At 45.9% G+C, this 26482-nt stretch overlaps 1 protein-coding gene and 1 long non-coding RNA gene across 2 annotated transcripts in view; one reads left to right on the top strand and one right to left on the bottom strand.

Moving 5' to 3' along the window:
• Window positions 1-548: 548 nt before the first annotated feature.
• On the top strand, window positions 549-16110 carry Spp2 (secreted phosphoprotein 2). Its single transcript, XM_052193270.1, has 7 exons — window positions 549-615; window positions 716-840; window positions 4480-4599; window positions 5645-5752; window positions 12108-12162; window positions 13228-13278; window positions 16025-16110. Exons 1-7 carry the CDS (start codon window positions 549-551, stop codon window positions 16108-16110), a joined length of 612 nt encoding a protein of 203 aa, XP_052049230.1.
• The window catches only part of LOC127692668 (uncharacterized), a 33726-nt gene continuing 22957 nt past the window's right edge, over window positions 15714-26482 (bottom strand). The window contains exons 2-3 of the long non-coding RNA XR_007979500.1: window positions 17907-18063; window positions 15714-16114 (exon numbers count right to left, since the gene is read on the bottom strand). This is a non-coding gene — a long non-coding RNA (uncharacterized LOC127692668). The remainder of the gene's footprint in view (window positions 16115-17906; window positions 18064-26482) is intronic.

Genomic DNA, 26482 nt, shown 5'->3' with positions numbered 1-26482 from the left:
CACGGCCACTGTGGTTTCTGAACCATGGCTTCTGTAGTGTACGGGGAGGTGGCAGGCAGAGCTAAGCAGACAGGCAAAATGGCCCTGCATGTGTGCAGTCTTTAGGAAAGAAGGAAGCTGCCGCTGAGAGACAGAGGGTGCAGGATTTTGAGGACCTGGGAAAGGAACAGATGTGAAGACACTTTAAAGTCACCATTTTGTTGAATCCACAAGTATGTCCCCTCCCCCAAAGAACGAAATGCAAAGAGAGAAGATAAACATCATACAGGAAGACCCAAGCCTCTGAATGTCTCCTGCTATGGGCTAAAGTCCCTCGGAGAGGTCCAAACTTCAAAAGTGGCCTCAGCCTGGAATTTTTCCACAGGAAAAGTCAGCAGTAAATATTGACACTGGAATCAATCATCTCCACTGAGGTCCAGATTGCTTCAGCAGCCAGGGAAGCTAGGTCGCAGGTGACAGGGATAAGACAGCGGCAGCCCTTGGAAAGAGCTGTCATCCAGAAGCCTGTAGAGAAGCCATCTCCCTGGCTCTGGGTCTCGGTCCTCAGGATGGAGCGGGCAAAGCTGAAGACGCTGGTTATGGTGGTGCTGGGCATGCACTCCTGGTGTGCCTCAGGTAAAGGACAAATGCACGGCACTGGCCACCTGCTCTAGGTGATCACAGCCCTCTTGGGGCCTCATCTCCTCTCACTGCTGTCTGTGTGCTTGCTGTCCAGGTTTCCCGGTGTACGACTACGACCCTTCGTCTCTGCAGGAAGCTCTCAGTGCCTCAGTGGCAAAGGTGAACTCGCAATCCCTGAGTCCTTACCTGTTTCGGGCGACCCGGAGCTCCCTGAAGAGAGTAAGTGGATGGAGCCGCCTCCCCGAGCCTTTTTCACCACTCCTGTCTTGTCTTCGCTTACTTTATTTTTCTGTTTGCAATGATCACAGCCTGTCCTCTTCCATGCTGACCTTTTGGACTGAGAAGAGATTTAATTAGGTTTTCTTTGGTCCCGAGGCTCTCAGAGCTTCCTGGGACATCTGATTCTTCCCTCTGCGTTTTCTCTCTGACCTTGGCTTCTCTCTGTGTGTATCCTGGTTTGGGGTGAAGATCTCAGAAGTCCTCGTGATGCTGTTTGATTGGGAGGTGCTGCCTCTCTCCCCACTCAGCATTGGGCTCTCAGTGTTTATAGGAAAGAAACGCTGGTTTCTGAGTCCAAGAAACCCACCCACTTTTGTGGACTTGATGGTGCTGTTTCCCGATCATGGAGAGAACTAGGGAAATCGACGTTATCTTGAGCTTGCCGTGACTCACTGTGGCCAAAGTGAGGGGGATGTAGGGCAGGATCCTAGAGAGGCCTTTCTTCTGTCTGCTCCCTGAGGAGTCTCACTGTCTTCTTATTGGCTTAACGGGGCTCACGGGAAGGTAGGGACGGAAATGAGGAAGAAATAGAACAGACAAGTTCATAGAGACCAGAGTGGAACCCTGGTTAGGTGGCCAGCTGCCACTACCTCACACAGAGGCCACATGGCCACCCCTATTGGTCGCTCCCTTCTCTACCCTATTCTAGGCCACCACCTCTTACACTCAGCTGCTCCTCTCACACTCAGCTGCTCCTCTCACACTCAGCTGCTCCTCTGTTCCTCAATAGCATCCACACTTCACTCTCTCAGCTTGCCTGCATGTAGAACATGTCCCTTTGGTCCCCTTTTGCAGACACTGGTTCCAAGTTTTCTTTTTCTCAAATTCATCACTTTGGTTGCCTTTTCTAGCTGGGTAACTGGTTGTGAAGGTGTAGGCTGAGCTATAGGGGGCCGCCAGCCCCACCCAGCACCTGACTGTCAAGGTTCACACTGAGCAAGCACTCTGGTGGGGAGGCACTTGGAGGAGGGTGTAGGCAGCTGCTAGCTAACGGCCAAGCCACTTCTGGAAGAGAGCCTCGTCAGGATAAAGCCGCCTCTTCCTCCCACCCTGCTTTTGCTAGCACCCAGGCCACATTCTGTTGGCATCGAATGCAATCTTCTTTGAATGCTGTAGAACCCACAGCTTCTTGCCAGACTTGCAGATCAACAGTTTAAATTCATTCGCAATTTAGCTATTGCTCACTACAGAGCAAAACAGCTCATTAAATAGGAGCACAAGGACAGATCAAGAGCAGTAATCTGGGACACTATGGACAGGTATCCAGTGAGACGTGGCCAACACAGCATAATCCAACATGTGGCCATCTTGGTATAGTCATGGGGGCCTGACTTCAGGCACATGTACCTAAAGATAAGCCACTTTCAGACGACCCATGTGCTCCTAGCAGACGCTCAGTGTGACACTGTCTCTGTGTTGCTCCCCCACGCCCGTGCCTGCCTGCTCCTGATCTGCCTTTGTTCTTCCCCATCACTTGAGGATATTGTTCAAGCTGCAGTCTCCATGGTCTTTCCTTGAACTCTGCATTCCACAATGTCAGAGGAAACACACAACTGCAAGCCTACGGACCAGAGACGGCCTATACGCTACGTCCTGGTATTCTGTTCTGTCCCTGTGTGAGACAGACTCCCTCTCTAGTCAGGATGGCCTTTTGTCTCTGCAACACCTTACAACCCCACCAGAGAATGAAGATACCTGACAGAAGGAACAGCAAGGCGGTAAAGTGCAGAGAGCTCCTTTTGGCCACTTGCGGTCAAATGAGAGGAGAGATGATTAGCATAAAGACAGCATTTGTAATCTGAAGAGAGGCAGAATACAACATTCTGGAACTCGAGCCCTCTAGCCTGATCGTGGGAAGAATTAAAAAGTGAGTCTGAGAGAGAATGCTGTAAGGGTCTGGTCAATGGCTGTAGGCAACAGAAATTACTGTGGGTGGAAAGGAGCCTGGGTTGGCGCTTCATTCTGTGATGGCTTCGCACGACCAACAAGACCATGATTTATTTGTCTGGCAGTCTCCATCTTTCCAACATTGCTGAAGATGGCTTCCCTTCCTCACACTGCTCTGACAACACAGGCCAGACCTTGTCCTGGGACACTGGACTCTGCTTTTTCCTCAAACAATAAGCTCTCATCCTCTGAGTCTCTGTTTACATTTTTCTTCTTCTGGAAGGTTCCACTGAGTCTTTTATAATTCAGCTACTTCCTCTCTTGTCTCCCATTACCTCGTGCTTGCTACCATTCTTTAACATGAGCCACCTGAATGATCTTCTTTAATTTTCCTACAAGCCTCTATAGGGAAGCGCCCACTCTGGACTCACAGCCGCCTGATGACTTTTCTGCTCTGTCTCAGGTGCCCAGTGCACAGGGAAGGGCTTGGCATATTACAGCATCCCCTGTCTTCAGACCACCCAGGTTTTTCAGGAAGTTTGAAAGGTTTCCCAGTATGCCACCCTTCGTGGGAAGAATTGGAAAGTGACATAGGTCTTAGGTCAACATGCTCAACCAGGAGATGGCTTGTAGCTCATTTTCTTATTGGTAAACATGTGTGATGCCTTCATTTAGAAAATGACACTACAAGTCCATGCAGCCGATTCTTCCTGTTTTGTGGGACTGAACTTGCAAAGACTAAGGACACGGCTCCTTAGAGATTCAGAGTGAGGTTCCCAAGAGCCTTAGAGTATAACACTTTCATTGGCACATTCAATATACAGCCTTGATTTTGTGAGTTCCTGCTTATTGATACTTAATATAATATACATTGTAGATGCGTTAACATTGAACTCACTGCCCACAGACCTGGGATTCCCACCCAAAAAATTCTTATTGAATGTATGTATTTTCTACATAAGGCACCACAGTCTCTTACTCTTGATGCCAGAGAGGTTCTAGCACTGCCTCAGGGACTCAGATGATCCAAAGAAAGCACCACAATGCTGATCACAAGTTTCCCAACAGAATGTGAGCCACTATGTTCAGTGCACACGATGGAACAAGATGGCAGAACACTGTGCTCCTCCTTCCCTTTACTTGAGAACATGTATATTGGTTGGCTCAAAGACATCACTAGTTTAGGAGCTACAAATAATATTTGTTGAATAGGTGAGCTCAGAAATATGGACTCTGAGTACCATGAAGGAATTGTCAGCATAAATCTTTAAAAGCAATGCTGGCATTGGTATGAAGGCATACATTCTGTCCCCACTTCCCACTTCCTTCCTCCCTCTCTTCCTTCTTCTCTCCCTTCCATTTACTGTTGTTTTGGGACAAGAACTCTCTTTATAGGCCAGGCTGGCCTCAAGCTAGGAACCTCCTGGCTCAGCCTTCTGAGTGCTGGGCTGGTTGGAGGTATGCCCACCACACTGGCTTCTTTGGGTCCACAGTTTTCAGGGTTGCATGACTTTTCTCTATGGGCTTCAGTCTGAGTGCACGCCACTGCACAGATGCCAAGATGACACATAGCTTTCCCAGTGAGTAGGTGACCCTGTCTATGGTTTCTCACTGGGCAGGGGAAAAATAGTATCTACTACTGTGAAGCTCAGAAACGTGTCTAATGAGAATCCATGCTTTACTTCTGTGAAGGTCAATGCCCTGGATGAAGACACATTGGTCATGAACTTAGAGTTCAGTGTTCAGGAAACTACATGCCTGAGAGATTCTGGTGATTCCTCCACCTGCCCCTTCCAAAGGGGCTACTCTGTGGTAAGTGACCCAGAAAGAAATGCGAGGGAGACCTCACTGCTTCCATGACTCCGAGTGGATCAGGAGTCACCAAAGAAGCATGGCCATTGCCTGTTTGCCATTTGGGCACACACTGGATCACCATGGCATTTCCTGGCATGAGCTGTGTCCTCTGGGACTGAGGGAATGAGATCTTGAGCAATGGAATCTACAGTCTTTGGTGACATTGGCCAGCTCTTTAACCCTTACTGCGCCAGTGTCCTATTCTTTAAAGAACAGACAAAATCTCCACTAAGTAACATATCAGCCTCATGAGGTTGGATGGTTCGTATCAGGCACAGTGAGTGCAAAGAGACAAAGAGCAAAGAAAAAGCCCACACGTATGAAACTCTGTTGGACATGAATGCGGAACTGTGAGCCTAGCATTGGCACACTGTCCAGCGTTGAGTGTTGCCCACAGTGTGTCTCCCTTCTCCATTTAGGTCACATGATGTGTGACCAGACTAGTCAGCTGTTGTGCGAGGGGACCCTCTCTGATCAGAATGAAGCCATCAGTACAGCTCCAAAATGTTTTCAGCCAAATGAATGACTTTCTGAGCTCCCATTAAGAGGGAATAATTTTGTTAGTTCTCTCATGAAATTTCAACAGGATTCTGTTTTGCAGAGGATATCACATGCATGTACTTCTAACTAAATCTTAGGGCTGAATGATTTATCCATATAGGTGTGTGTGTGTGTGTGTGTGTGTGTGTGTGTGTGTGCCATCTAGTCAACTATATGACATCTTTACCACTTGTTTCTGCTAAAGCAAAAATGGATTCCAGACAGCCTTTGTAGTCACAAGGAAAGACAGGCTTTTCTTGGAGACTGGAATTAAGCTCATGGAGATACTTAAACAATCCTGTTTTTGTTGTTTAGTTCTGCAGAGTATTCATTTTGGAAAACTGAACCACCTTTGTGAATCCCTCCCTTCTGCCTCATTTTGCAAGCTCTGTAGTTTATTGTCCGGAGGCTAACCTCTCCCACAGGGTGCTGAAGAAGCAACTCATGAGTCTGTCTTTTCTAGCCAACAGCTGCTTGCAGGAGCACTGTGCAGATGTCCAAGGGACAGGCGAAGGATGTGTGGGCTCACTGTCGCTGGGCGTCCACATCCGAGTCCAACAGCAGTGAGGAGGTAGGATGGGGAGCTGTCTCCTTCCGCTGCATCTGGGGGTGGTCTGTGGAAGCTGAGTTATTTGATAAGACAATTGGAACACCGTTCAGACACCAGTAGACAGAATTCTGCTCACACAGCTGGATTCCCCCACAGCTGGATTCCCCCTTGAACAGCTACAGGCTCACTTTCCATAATCTTTACTTCTTTCCACTGCCTCTCCTCACCCCAGCTCCTACAAACACAAAACACAGCAACAAAGCTCTCACACTGATGGGAATAAGAAATAGTTCATTTTGGAGCTAAATCTGAGCGACCGTGGCCAGAGAGCATAGATTCTGATTACCCCACATGCTCTGTTCCCAGCATGATAGCTTGCTATTAATTTCATGTTTTCATAGGAAGAAAACAATTAAAGTGTAAAAATCAAGGCATTTTCAAATGTGTTTGCAGAAATTTCATGTCAGTGGGTAACGACAGAGAGGGAACCTGCTATAGGCCATAGAGGTATCCGAGGTTATTTTTAGCTTTGGGGGTTGTTGGGAGCTAGGGATCCGTACATTCCCAAATGGATTTGATAGGATGTTCAGTTATACACAGAGGTGGCGGTAAAGGACTATTAGGGCCTGAGATACCCCAGGTAAGTTGATCCAAGCTTGAGACTTTCTAGGTCTCCACAATCACTGTATTTTAACCAGTCTGTCAGTGTGCTGGTCAGGGTAAACTAGTGCTATGGTTCTCAACCTGTTGGTCATGACCCCTTTCACATAAGACCATCAGAAAACATTAATATATACAGTATGATTCATAACAGTAACAAAATTACAGTTATGAAGTAGCAACAAAAATAATTTTATGGTTAGGGGTCACTACAACATGAAGAACTATATTAAAGGGTTGCAGCATTAGGAAGGTTGAGAACCACTGCTCTAGGGGAACAGAACTGTCTGTCTGTCTGTCTGCCCCTTCTCTGTCTCTTTCTCTCCCTCCCTCCTCTTAAGCTCATTCTCTCTCTCTCTCTCTCTCTCTCTCTCTCTCTCTGTGTGTGTGTGTGTGTGTGTGTCTGTCTGTCTGTCTTTCTCTGAGATTTGGAACTTGATTTCAGAGCATCAGTTACCAAATTTCAAAGTCTGACACCCAAGTCTGTAGTTCAGCAGAGAGCACAGGGGAGTCTTTCTTAGACCACTGTTCAAAACGATTTGTTAGATATGCACTCTAGGTCAGGATACTTGATCTTCATTTAACCTCCCTGATCTGCAACTTCTTCATCTGTTAAATGCTGAATAATGAAGACCCTCACATTAACAGAATTTTTGGAGCAAAGGCCTGGTCTCCAGTCCCAACAGGTTAGGTTAGCAACCCATTCTGATAAGCCAGCTAAAGAAATAGTGAAAAATAGAGAGAGATTTATTTCATGGGGCCACTGTGGGAAGAACAATAGACAAGAGTCCAATGACTGCCCCCCAAGTCCAGCTTTTGAGTCTAGACATGAGTCTTAGATTTAGAGAAAAAAAATTGGAGCAGAAGGTTAGAGGTATGCATTTGTAAACAGTTTTTATCCTTGAGTTCTCATCATTATTTCAGCCCCAATCTGTTCTACATTCTAGTTAATAAATTGATAATCTATTAATCACTGTCTTTGCCTAAAGGAACCAGCCTTGTTCTTACACAGGATGACTTCTACTCCAGGATATTTGTCCTAGGGAGTTAGGGTGAGATGGGGCATCCTTCAAAGTTTTGATCCTACTGGAATTGAAAGTGACCTCAGGTTTAGGATATTGACATATCTTTAGGCCTTCAGACTTGAAGGGGAATGAGCTAGGTCAGATAACCACATCTGGAATTACTGGCATGCTATTCTATAGTGTAAGCAAGTGACACACGGGAGAAGGGGCCTTAGAGTCAGTCTTTCCTCTTGCTTTTAGTTACCCAGTGGGCCCAAATGAGGCCTGAATGGATGTGAAATATCAGCTTCAGGGTCTGATGTGTAACAGGTGATCAGTAGCAGAACCTTTTTGCCCCTGATTGCCTTAGAGATATGTATTAGTTACTTTATTGATTACTGAGACAAAAACAACTTAAGTGGGGTTCATTTGGGCTCACAGTTTGAAGGCCAAGCCCATCATGTCAGCAAGAACAGCTCTAGCTATGGCAGCAGGAGCATGCAGTGTCTGAAGTCAGGAATCAGAGAGGAGAGAGGGGAGAGGGAAGAGAGGAGGAGAGGGGAGAAGGGGAAGGAGAGGAGGGAGACAAAAAGAGAGAAGAGAGAAGGGGAGGGGAGAGAGAGAGGGAGAAGAAGGGGGAGAGGAAGGGGGAGAGGGAGGGGGAGGGGGAGGGGAGGGCAGTGGAGGGGGGAGGGGAGAGGGAGAGGGAGAGGAAGGGGGAGAGGGAGGGGGAGGGGGAGGGGAAAGGGAGAGGGAGAGGAAGGGGAGAGGGAGGGGGAGGGGGAGGGGGAAGGGGAAGGGGAGGGGAGGGGGAGGGAAGGGCAGTGGAGGGGAGGGAGAGGGGGAGAGGGAGATGGAGGGAGGGGGAGGGGAGGGGGAGGGGAAGGGAGGGGGAGGGGGAGAGCTGGCTTTTTATCATCCTGGAGCCCCAGCCCATGGGACCATACCACTTGCATTTAGAGCAGGTCTTCTCTTACTTAAACCTCTTCCTAGACTTCCCAGGAGGCGTATGTCCTAGGTAATTCCTAGTTCCGTTAACAACGAATATTGGCCATGACAAAGTGTTTTGCAATATTACTGTGAAATCAATGCTCTTCATCTGTGACCTGGTGTCACCTTTCTTCCTTGTCTGCTTTCCACGCTAGCCCTTATCTCCTGAGGCTGAGGAATATTCATTTTCATCCTCCTCATTTGTAATTGATACCAGATAGCTGCTCAGTAAATAGTTGTTAAAAGAACACAAGAGTGCTGGGAAAGAAATGGCCAGGAATAGAGCACAAAGGACCCTTCTAGATTCCAATGATGGGATTAACATCACAGTTACATCATTTGCTCATTTATAGTGGGATAATATTTTTGACAGGTGTTTATATCTTTTCCACTATTGTGCAGCTGTATAGAATAATGTTTTCCATGCCTTCTATTCCCATTCAATTTTCCAAGAGAGAACTCTATTATGAACATTATGCTAAAAGTGTATAACTCCAACTTCAAGAACTGCACATGAGCATTAATGCTGTCTATGGAGTTGGCACAGCAACCCCTGGGCTGTTTCATCATGGAGTGTATTTTAGAATTAGAAAGTCATGAAACCAATGACCAGAGACCTCAGGGTCACATAGGGATTATCTTCCCAGTGCAGAGAAGAGAAACATTGTTGACTGATCTCAGTCACACTACCAACCTCCCAGGCAATTTCTGAGCTTTCCCAGGAGCTGTAGGTTGAATTTTTTTCTTTTCTTGATGCTAAATACCAAGGGTCCCTTTATCGAACTGTCCGAGTTAAACTCTCTGACATACCTGTGACACAAGGTCCAACTAATTCAGAAATGGTGAAGATCAGAGGAGGCTAAGGTTATGTACCTCTCTTACAGAGTCGTTTTACTATTGATTTTTTACATATGTTTTCTATGTATACTATGATTATTATTTTTGTGTGGTGCTAGGGATGGGATACAGGGGAATTCAGTTACTGTGACTTTCTGTTTTATATGGTGGCTAGCAGGGAACTCTATGAGGTTGGGGCCAACCACACCCAGTTCTCTTTGATTCTGAGGATTGGACCCAAAGTTTTATGCCTGCTGGGCAAATGTTCTACTGACCATGCTATATTCCAGTCCCATCCCCCACTCCCCGAAAGTCCTGTAAGCCCCCTTCTCTCCCCCTGTCCTCCCACCCACCCCTTCCCACTTCCCCGTTCTGGTTTTGCCGAATACTGCTTCACTGAGTCTTTCCAGAACAGGGGGCCACTCCTCCTTTCTTCTTGTACCTCATTTGATGTGTGGATTATGTTTTGGGTATTCCAGTTTTCTAGGTTAATATCCACTTATTAGTGAGTGCATACCATGATTCACCTTTTGAGTCAGGGTTACCTCACTTAGTATGATGTTCTCCAGCTCCATCCATTTGCCTGAGAATTTCATGAATTCATTGTTTCTAATGGCTGAATAGTGTAGATTGTCCATTGTGTAGATATACCACATTTTTTGCATCCACTCTTCTGTTGAGGGATACCCGGGTTCTTTCCAGCATCTGGCAATTATAAATAGGGCTGCTATGAACATAGTAGAGCATGTATCCTTATTACATGGTGGGGAATCCTCTGGGTATATGCCCAGGAGTGGTATAGCAGGATCTTCTAGAGGCAGTGAGGTGCCCAGTTTTCGGAGGAACTGCCAGACTGATTTCCAGAGTGGTTGTACCAATTTGCAACCCCACCAGCAGTGGAGGAGTGTTCCTCTTTCTCCACACCCTCTCCAACACCTGCTGTCTCCTGAATTTTTAATCTTAGCCATTCTGACTGGTGTAAGGTGAAATCTCAGGGTTGTTTTGATTTGCATTTCCCTAATGACTAATGAAATTGAGCATTTTTTAAGATGCTTCTCCGCCATCCGAAGTTCTTCAGTTGAGAATTCTTTGTTTAACTCTGTACCCCATTTTTTAATAGGGTTGTTTGGTTTTCTGGAGTCTAACTTCTTGAGTTCTTTATATATATCCCATCTTTTTTCTATCACAAAGCAAAACTACAGTTATAGGCTCAAATCCTTGGTACTTAGGAGGCAAAGGGAATATCTGTCTCTACCTGAAGTCAGAGAAATCTTTGGCCATTGTTCTCCTTAGCCTGCTAGGGTCATGTGCCTCTCCTACAGAAGCCATATTGCTTTTTATTTTTACATATATTTTCTATATATGTTGTTATTATTATTATTTTTGTGTGGTGTTGGGGATGGGATGCAGGGCTTCCTAAACAAACTATGTGCTCTGCCACTGAGCTATATCCATACTAGTCCCTAATGTAATTTATTGTCTTTAATTTTTAAGCAATGCCACTAAGCTACAAGTCCCATGTCACACAATCTGTACACATGTACAGTACGTAGGTTGGGGTATATTTGCATGGTGATGGTCAAGTTTCTAACAGAATCCACATTCAGAACCCATTTGCCATATGGAGAGGAGGCTCCTGAAATGAATCCTTCCCTGGTCTACATTCTCCCACCTCTAGCAATTACAGATCTGCTCTCTGCATCCACAGTGTCTTCCATCAGGTCATTTCACATCAAGAGCCCCATATAGCATGTGCCCATTTGTGACTAGCTTGTGTCACTTAGCCGGATGTTTTACAGGCTCATGCATGCCGTAGAATTATAAATATGTATGATATGGAAATGAGTATGAAGGTACCTAATTTCTTTTTATTGTGAAATAATTTCCCATTGTGTGGATATGCTATATGTGATTTATCTGTGCACTAGCTGGCCAACATGTGAGATGCTTACATGTATTGGCTATTATCAGTGGTGGCGCTGGGAACATTTTTGCCACAAGTTTCTGGGGATACATAGTTTTAATCCTGTTGGGAAGGGAGATGCTGGGTGTACAGTAGTTTTTAACCCTTAGCATCTGGAAGAACTTCCAAACTGGGTCCTATAGCCGCCACTCTCTTTTACATTCTCAGCTGCAATGTGTGACACTGCCTGCTGCCTCCTGCCTGCCTCCCTCCTTCTCTCCCTCTTTCTCTTTCTCTTATTCTCTTTCTTTCCTTTCTTCTTTTTCTTTCTTTTTCCTCTTTTCTTGATGTAGGTTCTTACTAATATAGTCCAGATGACCTTAGTATGTAGCCCAAGATGGCTTTGAACCATGTGATTCTCTGTCCCCCTCCCTTCTCTCACCTTCCTTCCTTCCTTCTTTCCTTGCTTCTGTCCCTTCTTTTCTTTGTGGGGAGAGCAAGGTCTCATTTTATAGCCCAGGCTAGTCTTGAACTCACAGACTCCCCATCTCTATCACTAGACTGCTTGGATTCAGGCCTGCACCATTGTACCTGTTTTCCATGTGTTATCATCCTTTTAAAGTATTTTAATTAATTAACTTGTTTGTTCATTTATTTTATGTGAATTGGTATTTTGATTGCATGCATGTCTGTGCACATGTGTCCTGGTGTCTGAGGAAGCCAGGTTGTAGTTCCAGATGGTTTTAAGCTGCCATGTGGATGCTGGGAATTGAACCTAGATCCTCAGAAGGAGCAGCAGTGCTCTTAACCACTGGACCATCTCTCCAGCCTCTTTATGTACTACTGTGTTTTCTTCAATATACATATTAGATACCATTGAGAATTATCTTTATTTCTATGAATGCATTATATATATGATGTGTATGACCTCAATGTGGTGTTTACAGTTTTCTCTTTTACTTTGATGCTTAAACTTCTTTAGATGATTTTTGGGGACATGGCAAGATCCCACAGACGAAGAAATGATTATCTACTTGGTAAGTTGATTTCTGTTACCTTAATATTATTTGGTTTCTCTTCATACAACTTCCTAATGCAGTTCTCTGGGGATCACTTAAAGCTGGATATGTCTAGTTTTTCTACAGATAACCTTTGAACAGTTAAAGTCATTACAAAAAAAAAAAAGCAAACACCTGGCTTCTCTTGTACTCCCTTCTTATCTCACTGGGTAGTGACACAACCACTCACTTACATATTTCTACAGAGTTGTACATATAGGTTCATATTCAGTGGTCCCACATGTCTGCGGGTCAAAGTCAGTTTCCCCATTCTGGTTTGTATCTATCACTGGGATAAAACACCACAACCAAAAGCAGCTTGGGGGAAAGGATTATTTAGCTTACTTATTTCATCTTCAGTCCATCATGAAGGGACCTCAGGGTAGGAACCGGGAAGCAGGAACTGAAGCGGAGGCGATGGGGGAGGGTTGCTCTCTAGAGCTTGCTCGGCTTGGTTTCTAAGGCAACCACAGTGGTCTGAACCCTCCCATATCAGTCTTCAACTGAGGAACTGTCCCACACACTTGTCTAGGGGCATTTAGCCAGCCAAGGTTCTCTCTTGTCAGATGACTTAACGTATGTCAAGTTGACAAACAAAACAAAACAAACAAAACACCCAACCAGCGTGCCTTATCAAGAGAGCCTCAGAGCCTCATACTTAAGCATGCCTGTTTTCCCTTCATGAGCCATCCAAGTTGTAAGGGCTAGTGTGTGGTTCTGTGCCTAACCAGGGTGGTCTCCAGTCATGTGACTGGCACTCACATCCCGGTCTCTGATGGTGTCTCTGTCGGGTGATAAAAGGATCTTCATTTCTCATCTCTGTACCATGTTTAACTGTAAATGCTACATTGGTGTGCTACCATAGAAACCATTTTTTTTAATGTTTCTGATGAGTTTTCATATTGGTGTTAACATTAGTAAAACTCCCTGCTGTCCTACGCTGTCCCTCTGTTTAAGGAGGATATTCATGGGTCAGTTCTACAATTGCAGGTCTCTCTGAAGTGGGTGGAGGGGTCTGGCCTGACGACTGTTAATGTGTTACAGGCTTTCTTTCTGATGAACCCAAAAGTGAACGATTCCATGACAGGTCACTTGGTAAGTGGTCTGTTTCCTTCTGTGAGATGCCACTAGAAACTGCTGAGTATCAGGGCCCACACTGAAGCCATTGCATAAGGGACAGACTCTGAATTAAGAAACCATTTCAACAAACAAGGACCTTAATGCATCTACTTGCTTTGTAAATCAAAAACAGGTCATTTGGAAGCCCTTGCTCACAGAAGTTATCAGAAATCAAATGTTAAGTCAGCCTAGGAAGTCACCACTTGGTTTTTCTTCTTGTCTCACCTTGAACATTTTCTGGGCAACCTTCCCTCTGACTGTCTCCCTCCTGTATCAGACCTGACTAGCCTCCTCAGTAAATGGAAGAGACTGGGACTTTAGTCCCTTCCCTTCAGTCTCCTGGGTGGCTCTGCACACCCTGCTTTCTCTACTGTCATCTGGAAGAGTCGAGGATTGAAAACACTTGGTGTAAACTGGCAAATGCAGAGCATAAACCCACACTCCTGCCTGCCAGGGCTTCCTCCTTTGGCCTGCTCTTCCAGGCTGTGACTGCATTGTCTTCTCCCCCTGACTCCCTACCCGCTTCTGTAAGGTATTTCTCTCTATTTCTCCAGATCCTTTTCCATTTCTAACATCTCTGCAGGCAGGCAAGGACAAAGTCAGTTTCCCCTTAAGAGAACCCTGTACTTGTACATATTTATTCCCCCAGCATTGTCTGAGTGATAGGGTCCAGTGTGTGGCGATTTGCCCCTGGAAGAGTCAGGACTTGATCTCTTCTATGTAGTCAGGGTGGACCTTGTTGTCCCCAGCCATGTGACTAGGACAGAGATCAGGACTTCGAACCTATCTGTCTTTCACACCTATGCATTCTCTGCACTGCTTTCAGGCATTGTGAAATCCACCCTGTGTCCAGAGCCCTGCCATTATAGTGACATTGATATTCACACAGTAGGGAGCTCTGGGTCTCAACTTCATGCTCCAGTTGATCCTGTGTGCCAGGAATGAAACCTGAAACTTAAGTTTTTAAACTCCATCTCCAACACACACACACTCACACACATTCACACACACACTCACACACATACATACACATATACACACATACACTCACACACACACACTCACACACATTCACACACAAACACATACACTCACACACACATGTACACACACACACTCACACACATACACACACATATACACACATACACTCACACACACACTCATACACACATTCACACACACATTCACACACACAAATACACACACTCACACACATACACACACATATACACACATACACTCACACACTCACATTTACACACACAAACACATATACTCACACACACACTCACACACACAAATACACACACTCACACCTACACACACATATACACACATACACTCACACACACACTCACACATATTCACACACACAAATACACACACTTGCACACATATACACACATATACACACATACATTCACACACATACTCATACACACATTCACACACACACACACATTCACACACACTCACACACATACACACACATATACACATATACACTCACACACACACATTCACACACATTCACACACACAAACACATACACTCACCCACACATGTACACACACACACTCTCCATGCAGCTGGCATAGCCACCACTGCTGCTGCCATGCTCTTTACGACTATTCTTTCAGAACTGTCTCCAGAATCCACGGCCTATTCCTTGAATGTCTGTCACAGTAGGAACTCTTATATTTTGGGGTTTTGGAAATGGTCAAAAACAGGAATTAAATTGACAGTTTAGATTGACAACCTACATGGGGGCTTTGCTCCCAATTGCTACATATCAACACATTCCCAAATTCTGCATCTTTGACAGCAGACTGTGACTATCTTGTAGTTTCTGGGGTTAAGAACACAGGAGCGGGTGAGCTGGGTGTCCCTGTACCACCTTATGAAGTGCTGGGAAGACCATTGATTGGTGCTTTCAGCTGATGTTGACTGGGGCCAGAGGATTGGTATTAAGCTCCTGACTTGGTTGTTGGAAGGTTTCACGTCCCGTGAACTTTGTACTGAAAATTAGTTTTTTACTACATGGGTATCTTGACAGGGATGTGTGAGTGTCTTTAAAACATGTTAGATTTCCCCAGTGATGAGAGACCAGAAGAGAAAGAGAGAGACAGAGACTCGAAGACAGAGACAAAGAGACCCAGAGACAGAAAGAGACATCGTTAGAAGGAAATACACACACATATGCACATGAAAAGACAGAAAGAGACAGACAAGGAAGAAATGCACACAGGAACTGAAAGAGACAGACATAGTTAAAAGGAGAGAGAGTGAATACAGTACAGACGTAAATTCATGTGATTAGCCCTCTTGTGTGTGTCAGACGGCATCTCTAAGTCACCACTTAACCACACTGGTTAATGCAGCACCGTTAATGCAGATGTACAGCTGTCTCTGAGATGCCTCTGAACTCGATGATTTAATTTAATTCCACAAATGCATGTGACAAGCATGGGGCAGTTTCCACCGATGCCTGAGAGAGAAATGTGACAGTTCCCGCCCTTGAGGGCTTGCAGCGGAGAGAGTGGCAAGCGCTGTGGAGTGAGAAGTCACCTGTGGGTGACAGGAGATGGCCGAAGGCTCACGGAGGAAGGCCAGGAGACAGTGCCTTGGGTGTTCCGTGGGCGGCGAGGACTCAGGCTGTGTTTGGCTTGGTCTCATCAGTTTATGCCTGACAGAGTCTGCTTCTCCCTTCCATCTTTAGAGATTATGAGGAGGGGATATCCTCTTCCTGATAGAAGGTTCCTGAACCTCCATCGCAGAGCAAGAATAAATTCTGGCTTTGAGTGACATCCTGGAGGTAAGGGACAACACATATGATTATTTAGAAGCAGAAGGGACTTAAAGCAAGTGCCACAGCATCCTTCCCAGGCCCCTCAGTGCCCACTCCGCCATTCTCCTGCCTCCCCCTGGTACTGTGCATCCATCTCCTGGTTCCCCTTCCTCCCCCCACAGCATCTGCTGTTACTGATATGACCAAGTTTCTCTACTTTCCAAACCACAAAAAGAATACCCCCTGCTTTTCCCAGCCTCTTTACCCCAAATGCTGCCCTCCCTCCATCCTTCCCAGGAGGCTCCGTAACATTTTTCATGACTTTTCTTTCTTTGTCATTTCAATACTGCTGGCCACTCATACTCTCTCAGCCAGTTCCTCCTCCCCTCTATCGATTACTCTGCCATCGCTTCCTCTTCCTTGACCATCACTGTCATTGATGCCTGTCTTCAAATGGGTCACACTCTCCCATGATCTGGGTCCTTATGTCAACTGTCTGCTAGGGGCATTGGCCGTGGCTGGATCGTGAGAGCTGGAAATTCTGTTAGCTTCCTTTCTGGGTTGATGCTATTGCTACCAACCTGGTTTTCTCAACTTATAGATCAGGGGGAAATCAATGAACCTTCTCTGTGCTCCCTTGTCTCCTGGCATCTGTGGGGTACAGGATTGATTGTCGTATTGACATATTTATCTACTATCAGCCTGCCATTTCCTTCCATCAATACTAGTGGACTGAATGCATTCTGGCCTTCGGGCCTCATCCCACACTGCCTGCCTTGTCTGCTGTCCTCGTGTTCATCCTGGAAAGATGAGGAGACCTCAGTCCTCCACTGGTGCCCTCTGATGTTGACTTGACTTGTGGGCTAAATCAGAGCTGTGAAAAATCCAGACACTGAGCAAAACAGAGTAATTGATTATACACTATCCCATGGAAGACTGAACCCTGATCTACTAAGCTGTCATCCAGCATGGTGCACTCTCACCACTATACACACTCTCGGGTACCAGGATGAGAGAAAGCAGAATAAGTAGTCTGAAAACTCCAAAGGGACTCCACAAAGGAGATACTTAAAAGGAAACTTAAGATACAATTACAGGAGCTGGAGCGACAGCTCAGTGGTTAAGAGGGCTTGTTGCTCTCGCAGAGGACCTGGGTTTGATTCCCAGCACCCACATGGTGGTTCTCAACCATGTGTAACTTCAGTTCCAGGGGATCTAGCGCCCTCTTCTGACCTCCATGGGCACCAGGCACACATGTGGTACATTCATAGATAGACATTCATAAATAGAATAAATACATCTTAAAAATTTTAAATTATATTTAAAATGCAATTTCAGGTGTGGATTCAGGGCATCGATGTTTATGGCACACACACAAATTACTAATAAAGCCTCAGCATTCATGTACTTGACATATTTAAAGAAAACATTTATTCATGTGTATGAGTATTTGCCTATGTGTATATATGGGCAACCTGTGCATGCCTGGGGCCCTCACGTGCTGGGAACTGAACCTTGGTTTTCTGCAAGAGCAGCAAGTGCTTTTAACATCTGAGCCAGGTCTGCAGTTCTTTGCACGCATTAGAATGTAAACAACACTACATACTTTCAGACACAATCTGAGTGCCCCAGCATAACTCAAAGAAGCCTTACCACTTCAATTCTGTGCACACCTCTAGCTTTGTCCTTCCCACACCCACCTCACCCCTGAGCTCCCATGATGCCCAGGTTCGGTTCCCAGCACTTGATTCTGGTCTCTGAGGGCACCAGACATGCACGTGGTGCACATGCACACATGCAATCAAACACTCACTGGCTTGTTGAGAGAGGGATCCAGGGAGCTTCCTGTAACCTTCATCCCGGGGCCCTGCCTTCAGCCCATGACACCAGGCACATCTCTGCTCAGTGTGTTTCTTTTGAGCTGGGATCTTTCATTTTGGATTTTTGAGAGACGTTTCCCTGAAAGGCAGCTAAGTGTGGCATAATTAATTTTTAACAAGTTACAATTTGAAAGAAGTCAGCTGACATTTTACTAAAATGGAGAGGAAAAAAACACTGTGGGTGAAAGATGCAAGTGGCAGATCTTCTTTTTAATCTAAAAATAAAAACCAACTTCTTGCTGACATCAAGAAACTCGTCATTTTGAAGAAAGAAGCTCATTGTATTCTGTACATACGTGCAAAGACTTGCTCTTTGCCCCGTGGAGCATCTGGAGAGGGGCGGGTGGGGTGTGAGGTTAGAATTTTCAGCAGATGAGCATGTTTTGCTTATGAATGATATGATTCCATCAAGTGTGCATGCATGCATGTGTTGCAATAGAGTGGGGTCATCCAACATCTGCGGAAAAACAAATCACCCAGAACACATGTCTTCAAACGCAGCACAGACCTGAGGCCAAGTGCAGAACAGCCTGTTCATCGCTGTCGCTAGTGTCCCAGTTACATCTCTGGCCCCGTGTGACCTTTAGCAGGACAGGTTTTGAAACAGCCCACCATGTTGCCCGGAGTCATAAAACGAAGCTAGTAATGGCCACACAGTGGGTCTACTGAGGAGGCAGCCCCTGTGTGCTCTGGGCTCAGCTGGTCTTTTTCTAAACCTGTGTCACCGCCTCCGACAGGCATCCAGCCCTGAGAGCGAGGCTCAGCCCCTGCAAGACTGCTTGCAATTTTTTGTTTCTTTGTTTTGTTGTCTTTTTATTTGTTTATATGTCTTCCCATTGGACCACGGGCTCTTTGCAGATGCCTTACCTGGCTACCTCTATTGCTTCAGTTTGATAACTAGTGAAGGTCTCACGAATAGTTTATAAAAATATCGCCATTAATTTCATTATTTCATTAAATAATCAGGAAAGGATGAGTGGATGGATGTCTGTTAGTGAGATTGTTATTTTAAAGATGTGAGTCACATTTTCTCCATTTTACCATGAGCCTGCCTTAATCCCTGGATTAAAATAGGGACTGAACAAGTGTGTCTATAATCTAATAAATACTATTCTAGTCTTCTCTAAGGTTGCCAGAAATTACTTAATACTAGAGTAAAAAGTAAAATATAGTACTTAGTAAAAGAGCCATGATGTTGTTAGTGGGACTCTAAAATACATAGTTTGAAAAACCAGGACCCAATTCCCATGTTGGAAAGTGTCTTCTTCTTCTTCTTCTTCTTCTTCTTCTTCTTCTTCTTCTCCTTCTCCTTCTCCTTCTCCTTCTCCTTCTCCTTCTCCTTCTCCTTCTCCTTCTCCTTCTCCTTCTCCTTCTCCTTCTCCTCCTCCTCCTCCTCCTCCTCCTCCTCCTCCTCCTCCTCCTCCTCCTCCTCCTCCTCCTCTTTCTCCTCCTCCTTCTTTTCAATTATTTTATATTTTTAAAAATTGGATATTTTCTTTATTTACATTTCAAATGTTATCCCCTTTTCCAATTACCCCCCTCCCAGAAACCCCCTATCCCATCCCCCTACCCCTGCTTCTATGAGGGTATTCCTCTACCCACCAACCCACTCCCACATCCCCACCCTAGATTCCCTTCCACACAATATCATATCATATCATATCATATCATATCATATCATATCATCTTGTCTTAGAGGAGGCAAGGAGGTCAGAGAGGCCCTGCTCATAGAGGTAGTGTTGGGGTCTGGATTTATCTTCTTACGCTTACTTCCTACATGTCTGTTTTCTTTTTGTGATACATCTGTACACAAAACTTCAATGTTTGAGATACCTTTGTCGTGTACTGGGTGTCACTATATGTATTCTTGCCAAGGAGCTGCAACTCTGCAAGTGTGAACTGTGTACTTACTACCACCAACCAGGTGGGGGCACTGTTCCCTAACACCTGAGGCACCTTGGCCTCTGGGGAGTGATTTCATTGTTTCAGACTCACTGGTGAGAATTTCTTGTTATGATTTCCAGAACCTGCTCATCCACAGAAGGAGCCAGACTCTACAAAAAAGAGGGGGAGGAACCCCACTGGGATCCCAGAAGCAAAAACCTGACCACATCCCACTCTCCGCTTTCCCCTGGCTCTCATTCCTGCCTGCTTTGCATCTAATACCAATGCTCTACCAGTTGCATCGACTTCCTACGATTTGCAGTGACTCTGCTTTGATGTGCTTGCCTGGGCTCGACCCAATCCATCCCTCCAGGTTGAACTCCCAGCTTAATAAGCAACAGCATACCACCCACTTCCACTGACCCTCCCACTCCGAGCTTAAGCCAAAGTTCTTCCTTAGAGACCCGCCCGTCTCCCTCATGGCTGTGACTAGCGTGCTGTATGTAGACATCAGTTCAGGCCTCCTTCCTTCCCTGCTCCTCTCCAGGTTCTTGGCTCCTCTTCCTTTCTAGCTGAATGTGTCTCAAATCTTCCTGGCAATTCTTGCTGCCCTCGAAGGCTCTCTCACTGAGTCCCCTTAACACAAGTTCCAGGGGCCCTGCTAACCTGAAGGATGCAGTCTGAGCTCCCGAGGACTATGGCAGCGTCCCCCGACTAGTGTGGTCCCTGTCTGCACCCCTTATCGACATCCTGCCTTCCTCTGCCTCCTGCCTCACATGGATGTCTTCCACAGTGTGCAATCCTCACTAGACCCTGGCTCTCTCCATCATCCCCAGGTCCTGTCACTCACTCACTGCACTCAGGGGCTGAGTTCCTTGAGTCTCTGTGGTCAGGCATCTGGAACCCCATTTACAGTGCCGTCCTAGGGTGACATCCATTTTCTCCACTGTCTCATGACTTTAAATATTTGGGGATGTCAATATCGTGTCTTTTTTTATCTTTACAAACCTCAATATATGTTCCATACACCCTTGCTTACTGCACAGATTAACTGATGGAGGGCTGAGTGGATAGATTTGTGAAAATTTGGTCTCCAGCCCTATCTCCTCAGATTGTCACAGCCTCTGGCCAGCCACTACTTTGATTGACCCCTCTGTCTCTCATTCACAGACCGATACCTGGTTAGAGGAGTTTCTCTGGCCTTCCCTGTTTTGGGATGTGAGCTCCTTTTCTGTGCCTGTGTCTCTGTCCCCCTGACCAGGCTACCTCATCTACCTGTGGTTTCTCTCATCCTGTCTTAGGTCCAATGCAGGTTGCTGTGAGTTGCAGTTAAAATCGTCTATAGCACTTAGATCACTTTCTGAGCAGTGCCCAGGAATTCCAGGTACTAGCAACACAAGGATGCTAGTACACACTGTGGTGGTCTAACCTGCCCTGCCTTCTCAGGGTGCTGATGCAATACCATGGTGATCTAACCTGCCTTTCTTTCTCTCTTGAATAGATTTTATGAATGAAAGAGAAGCAGAAGCTGAAATGAAGAAAGACATGGAGAGTGAATGGCGTCTTTTTCCTTTTCCATAAGCTCCACTCTGCAATAAAGGTCTTCCCCTTCCCGCAAGGCTCTCTCATTGTCTGGTTTGGAATAGAGCATCACTAAGTATCCAGTTTCAGATTAGAGCGTCACTAAGTATCTAATTTCAGAAGAGAAGCTGATGTTAGGAGGCATGAGGAGTGTTAGGGATGGAGGCTCACAAAATAACTATGTTTCAAGTGTTTTCAGACAATGTACAATAGATAATGACTTCTTGTTAAACGCAAGCAGGCTCAAGCAGTGTGTTGTCTTTCTTTGTAAGTCATCATGTTGACATTTAGGGAAGGAACACTATCCCATATGATACAGACAAGGTGCTACATAACACCATTTTTTTCCCTTAAGTCCCAGAGAATGGATGAGACCGCACACACCCATGCAGTGGGATGTAACTGGCCACACCCCGCCTGGGTGATCAGGTGGAGCAAATGCAGACACCACAGTACAAGCTGCTAATAACAGAGAAAGTCCTTTGGTGGGAGAGCAGGTTATTATGCACTTTGTGCCCTGTTTTTCTGGACACTGCTCCAAGAATAAAGTTAGTGGACTGGGGAGATGGCTCAGTGGGTGAGGTTGATTGATGCCCAAAGGAACCTGAGTTTGAATCCCTAGATCCCATCTATTTAAAAAAATCAACCAAGGTTAGGTATGGCCACACATGCCTAAAGAGCTTTAGGTTCAGTGAGAGATACTGCCTCAAGGACGCCTGGCCTCTTCCTCTGCCTTCTGCATGTATATGGTTTTTAGCTAATAAAAAAAAAAAATACCTAAGGGATAAGATGCACTGCAATCAACCACTGCCCCTACAGGAGCACCCCACATTACTGCTTTCCTTTGGATTACTTAGTCTAATAAATCAGCTACAGAATGAAATATCCTTTAAAGTGGGCATTCCCAACAACCCCCCCCCAAGGGAATTGGGCTCATCCCCTAATCCACCTCTTTTGGACACCATTTGTGGTGTAAGTCATCTGTGTGTGTGCCTGTGTGTGCGCATGTGGTTTGGTGTAAGTCATTTGTGTGTGTGTCTGTGTGTGTGCATGTAAAACTGTGAGATGGCATCCATTCTACCATTAAGAGTTTAGCATGCTGGTACAGTAGTGTTTGCTGGTGATCCTTAAGAAGCTGAAGCAGGCCAGGCAGTGGCGGCAGATGTCTTTAATCCCAGTACTTGGGAGGCAGAGGCAGGTGGATTGCTGAGTTCGAGGCCAGCTTGGTTTACAGAATGAGTTCCAGGACAGCCAGGGCTACACAGAGAAATCCTGTCTCAAGAAGGAGGAGGAGGAGGAGGAGGAGGAGGAGGAGGAGGAGGAGGAGGAGGAGGAGGAGGAGAGGAGAAGGAGGAGGAGGAGAACAAGGAGGAGAAGGAGAAGGAGGAGGAGGAGGAGAAGAAGAGGAAGAAGAAGAAGAGGAAGAAGAGGAGGAAGAGGAAAAAGAAGAAGAGAGGAAGAAGAAGAGGAAGAGGAAGAAGAGGAGGAAGAAGAAGAGGAAGAAGAGGAGGAGGAAGAAGAGGAGGAAGAAGAAGAGTAAGAAGAGGAGGAGGAGGAAGAAGAAGACACGGACACATTGTACTGAAGACTGAAGAATTAAAACAAGGTGTTGGGGAATAGCACTGGTCTGGAAGGGATGAAAATATAGTAAAGATACATGTTTAACCAACGTTCATAAAGCATATACTCGCTTCTGCCTTTACAGTTAAATCTGATCGCTGCCTCTACCTCAGTAAACTCCCACACTCTAGGCACCACCAGAGACCGTATCCATAAACATCCCTGCAGGGCAGCAGTGGTTTCCTCTATGGTCAAAATAGGCTAAAAGCTGTTCACAGTTTAGTTATGAATCTACATAATTATGCAATTTCCCAGCCCTTGAATTTACTGCATATTTCTTCCTCGTTCCTCTGGAGAAGACAGCAGTAAATACACATAGGTGTGAAATGGGAGGTCCTTGCTCAGCAATTGTCATTGGTGCTGGAGAAAGCTGGAGGTGGGTGTGAACTGTAATTGTGAGTCTGTCTGTGCTTTCAGGGGTAAGAGCCAGCACCCACACAGAGCATCACAATTGCATGGCAGTGTATCCCAGGCCTTTGTTTTTTATGTTTTTTTTAATTGGATATTTTCTTTATTTACATTTCAAATGTTATCCCCTTTCCTAGTTTCCCTGCCTCCCAGAAACCCCCTAGCCCATCCTCCCTGCTTCTATGAGGGTGTTCCTCCACCCACCCCACTCCACCTCCCTGTCTTCAATTCCCCTACACTAGGGCATCTATCCAGCCTTCATAGGACCAAGAACCTGACAAGTTAATCCTCTGCCCTTCAGCTCCTTCAGTCCTTTCTCTAACCCCTCCATTGGGGACCCCTGCACTCAGTCCAGTGGTTGGCTGAGAGCATCTGCCTTTGTATTTGTAAGGCTCTGGCAGAGCCTCTCAGGAGACAGCCATATCAGGCTCCTTTCGGCAAGCATTTCTTGGCATCCACAATAGTGTCAGGGTTTGGTGACTGTATATGGGATGAATCCCCAGGTTTGCAAATTCATTTGGAATAACAAAAAAACTCAGGATAATGAATGGAATAATAAAAAACTCCTTGACATCAAGCTGTATTACAGAGAAATAGTGATAAAAACTATGGTATTGGTACAAAGAGAGGCAGGAAGATCAATGGAATAGAATTGAAGACCCAGAAATGAACCCACACACCTATGGTCACTTGATATCCCAGGCCTTCTGAAAGGGTAGCTTTTCTGCAAGCATTTGCCGGCAAGCTAAAATATCAACACAGTTGGTGGAGAAAGTGGGTTCATCAGCTGCTGCTATCAATGGAGACATTAGGAAGATGGACTGAGCTGGTGAAATTCATAGACTCCGAACCCCCAGCCAAGGTTGTGTGCAACAGCTAATGTGATCGAGGCCCTTCAGAATGATGTGAGGTATTTTTGATTAAACAAGACAGCCCCTTAGCTGTTCTCAGGGGGTGGGGCTGAGGAATGCGGTCAGTCTCTCTTGGCTCTGACAACCCTTGCCACAAGAATGCCATTGTGCCACCATAAAGCTTCCAGCAGAAAAATTCTGGCCTCTCTCCAGAGGCAGGTGTGTGGGAGTCACCTGCCAGAAGTGACTCTTTTTTTTTTCCTCCCCCACAGAATCAACAGCCACATCAAGCATGGCACTGTAGCCTTTTGTAGAGGTCCTGGGAATATATACATGGCTCTGTAGATAATGTTTACTCTTATGTCAGTTCACATCTGGGAATGAAAAGTTGCCCAGAGGTTAAATGTTTAATGCCTTCCTTATGTTCCATCCCTGGAATGCCCCAGCATGGCCTGGCCTGTTGACAACATGGCTTGCAGCATATTGTCCCTCTGTCACCTGGCTCCCTCCTATGGGAATGAGCTGGCTGGTTGGTTCCCATCCATTTGAGGGCTTCCTCGGTTTGGGGGTCGGTCAAGGTCCTCCTCAAGTTTGGAGGGAATGTCCTCAGACTCTGTCATGTGTTGTTTTTGTGTCTGGATTTGCAATAAAAGATGGGATTCTGACCAAGCATCTTATAGCTCTGTACACATTTCACAATGGTGGGTCTCATTTCTTTGGTGGTTATGGGCTGTTGAGAACTGGAGAGAAATGCCAATGCCTTAAGGTGAGAATTACTCTGAGGGACGTTCCTTACTGTGGAGGAGCCCGGTTCTAGACTAAGCCCTTCAAGGTGACGCTAGAGTTAAATCTGACTAGATTGATTAATTCTGACTTTTCAAGACTAATTCTGTCTTCCTTCCCCTCCCCTCCTCTCTTCTCTCCTCCCCCTCCCATCCGCCTCTGTTTTTCCCAACACGCTTGTTACATTAGATGCTCGAGAAGGAGGAGGAGAATTTGAGTGAGACCGTGGAGTTTCTAGACACTGAGCAGAGCCCATTGACCTTTGAAATCTAAGAACAGCCTGCAAGAGGGGCAGTGTGGTCCAGGTGCTGCGGTTGCCATGGTAACAGCGGCAGCCACCAGTCCAAGGAGCTCATGATCTCTTGCTGGAGTGCATCCCAGGGGCTTACAGAATGACTTAGGAATAGGAAAGAACCAGAAATATCTTATTCTGTCTGGGCTGCTATAACCAGATACCAAGGAGTAAGCGGCTTAAGCTACAGACATTTAGTTTTGTGGCTCTACATCTGGGACGTCCAAGATCACGCTGCCATAATTTGGTTCCTGGTGAATGCTCAGTTCAGGGCGTGCAGATGGCTCCGTGCAGCCAAGAGCAAGCCCTGGTTCTGCTTCTTATAAGGACACCAGTCTGAGCTTCAGGATCTCATGTAAACTTGTCCTCCAAATATCATCAAACGAGCGAGGACTTAGGAATCAACTTGCCCATGGGAGGAAGACAAACATTCATTTCAAAACAGACAACAATGGGGCTAGAGAGATGGGTCAGTGGCTAAGAGCACTAGCAGAAGACTCGGGTTCGATTCCCAGCACCAGCTGATGGTTCACAACCTTCTGTAACTCCAGTTCGGGTGGATCAGGTGCCCTCTTTTGGCCTCTGTGACACGAGGCACATTGTGGTGCACAGCTATATCTATGGGCAAAACACCTGTACGCATAATCTAAAAATAAAACAGATCTGAAAATAAAAACAGAATAACCAACCAATCAAGAAACAAAACATCATCATCAACAACGACAACTGGAAAGGCCATCATGAGACATTGGATTAATCAGACCCCAGCAGCTTTGAGAACAGAGACACCACCTTCCCTCCTTTGCCCCGTGCTCTCTCATCCCCATGACAAAAAGAATGAGTCGGTTACAAGTCCGGATTCTCAGTGGCTACCGTCTTCACTCCACTCTTCAGCTCACTCTGCACAGGAATGGGCCTCTCCTGCCTTCCCGCAAATGTCATGACACAAAAGAAGAGAAACCACTCGAACCGGCTCATCTGGGCTGATGCGCCTGTAATCTTCGAAGAGCAGTGGGACAGAGAGACACCAACAAGCTGGAGCCCCGGGATTTCTCAAATGCACACACTTGAGGTGCACATCCGCCACAAG

Source organism: Apodemus sylvaticus, chromosome 9, assembly GCF_947179515.1.
Source record: "Apodemus sylvaticus chromosome 9, mApoSyl1.1, whole genome shotgun sequence".
Taxonomy (NCBI): Eukaryota; Metazoa; Chordata; class Mammalia; order Rodentia; family Muridae; genus Apodemus; species Apodemus sylvaticus.
This window is presented reverse-complemented; position numbering and strand designations above follow the sequence as displayed.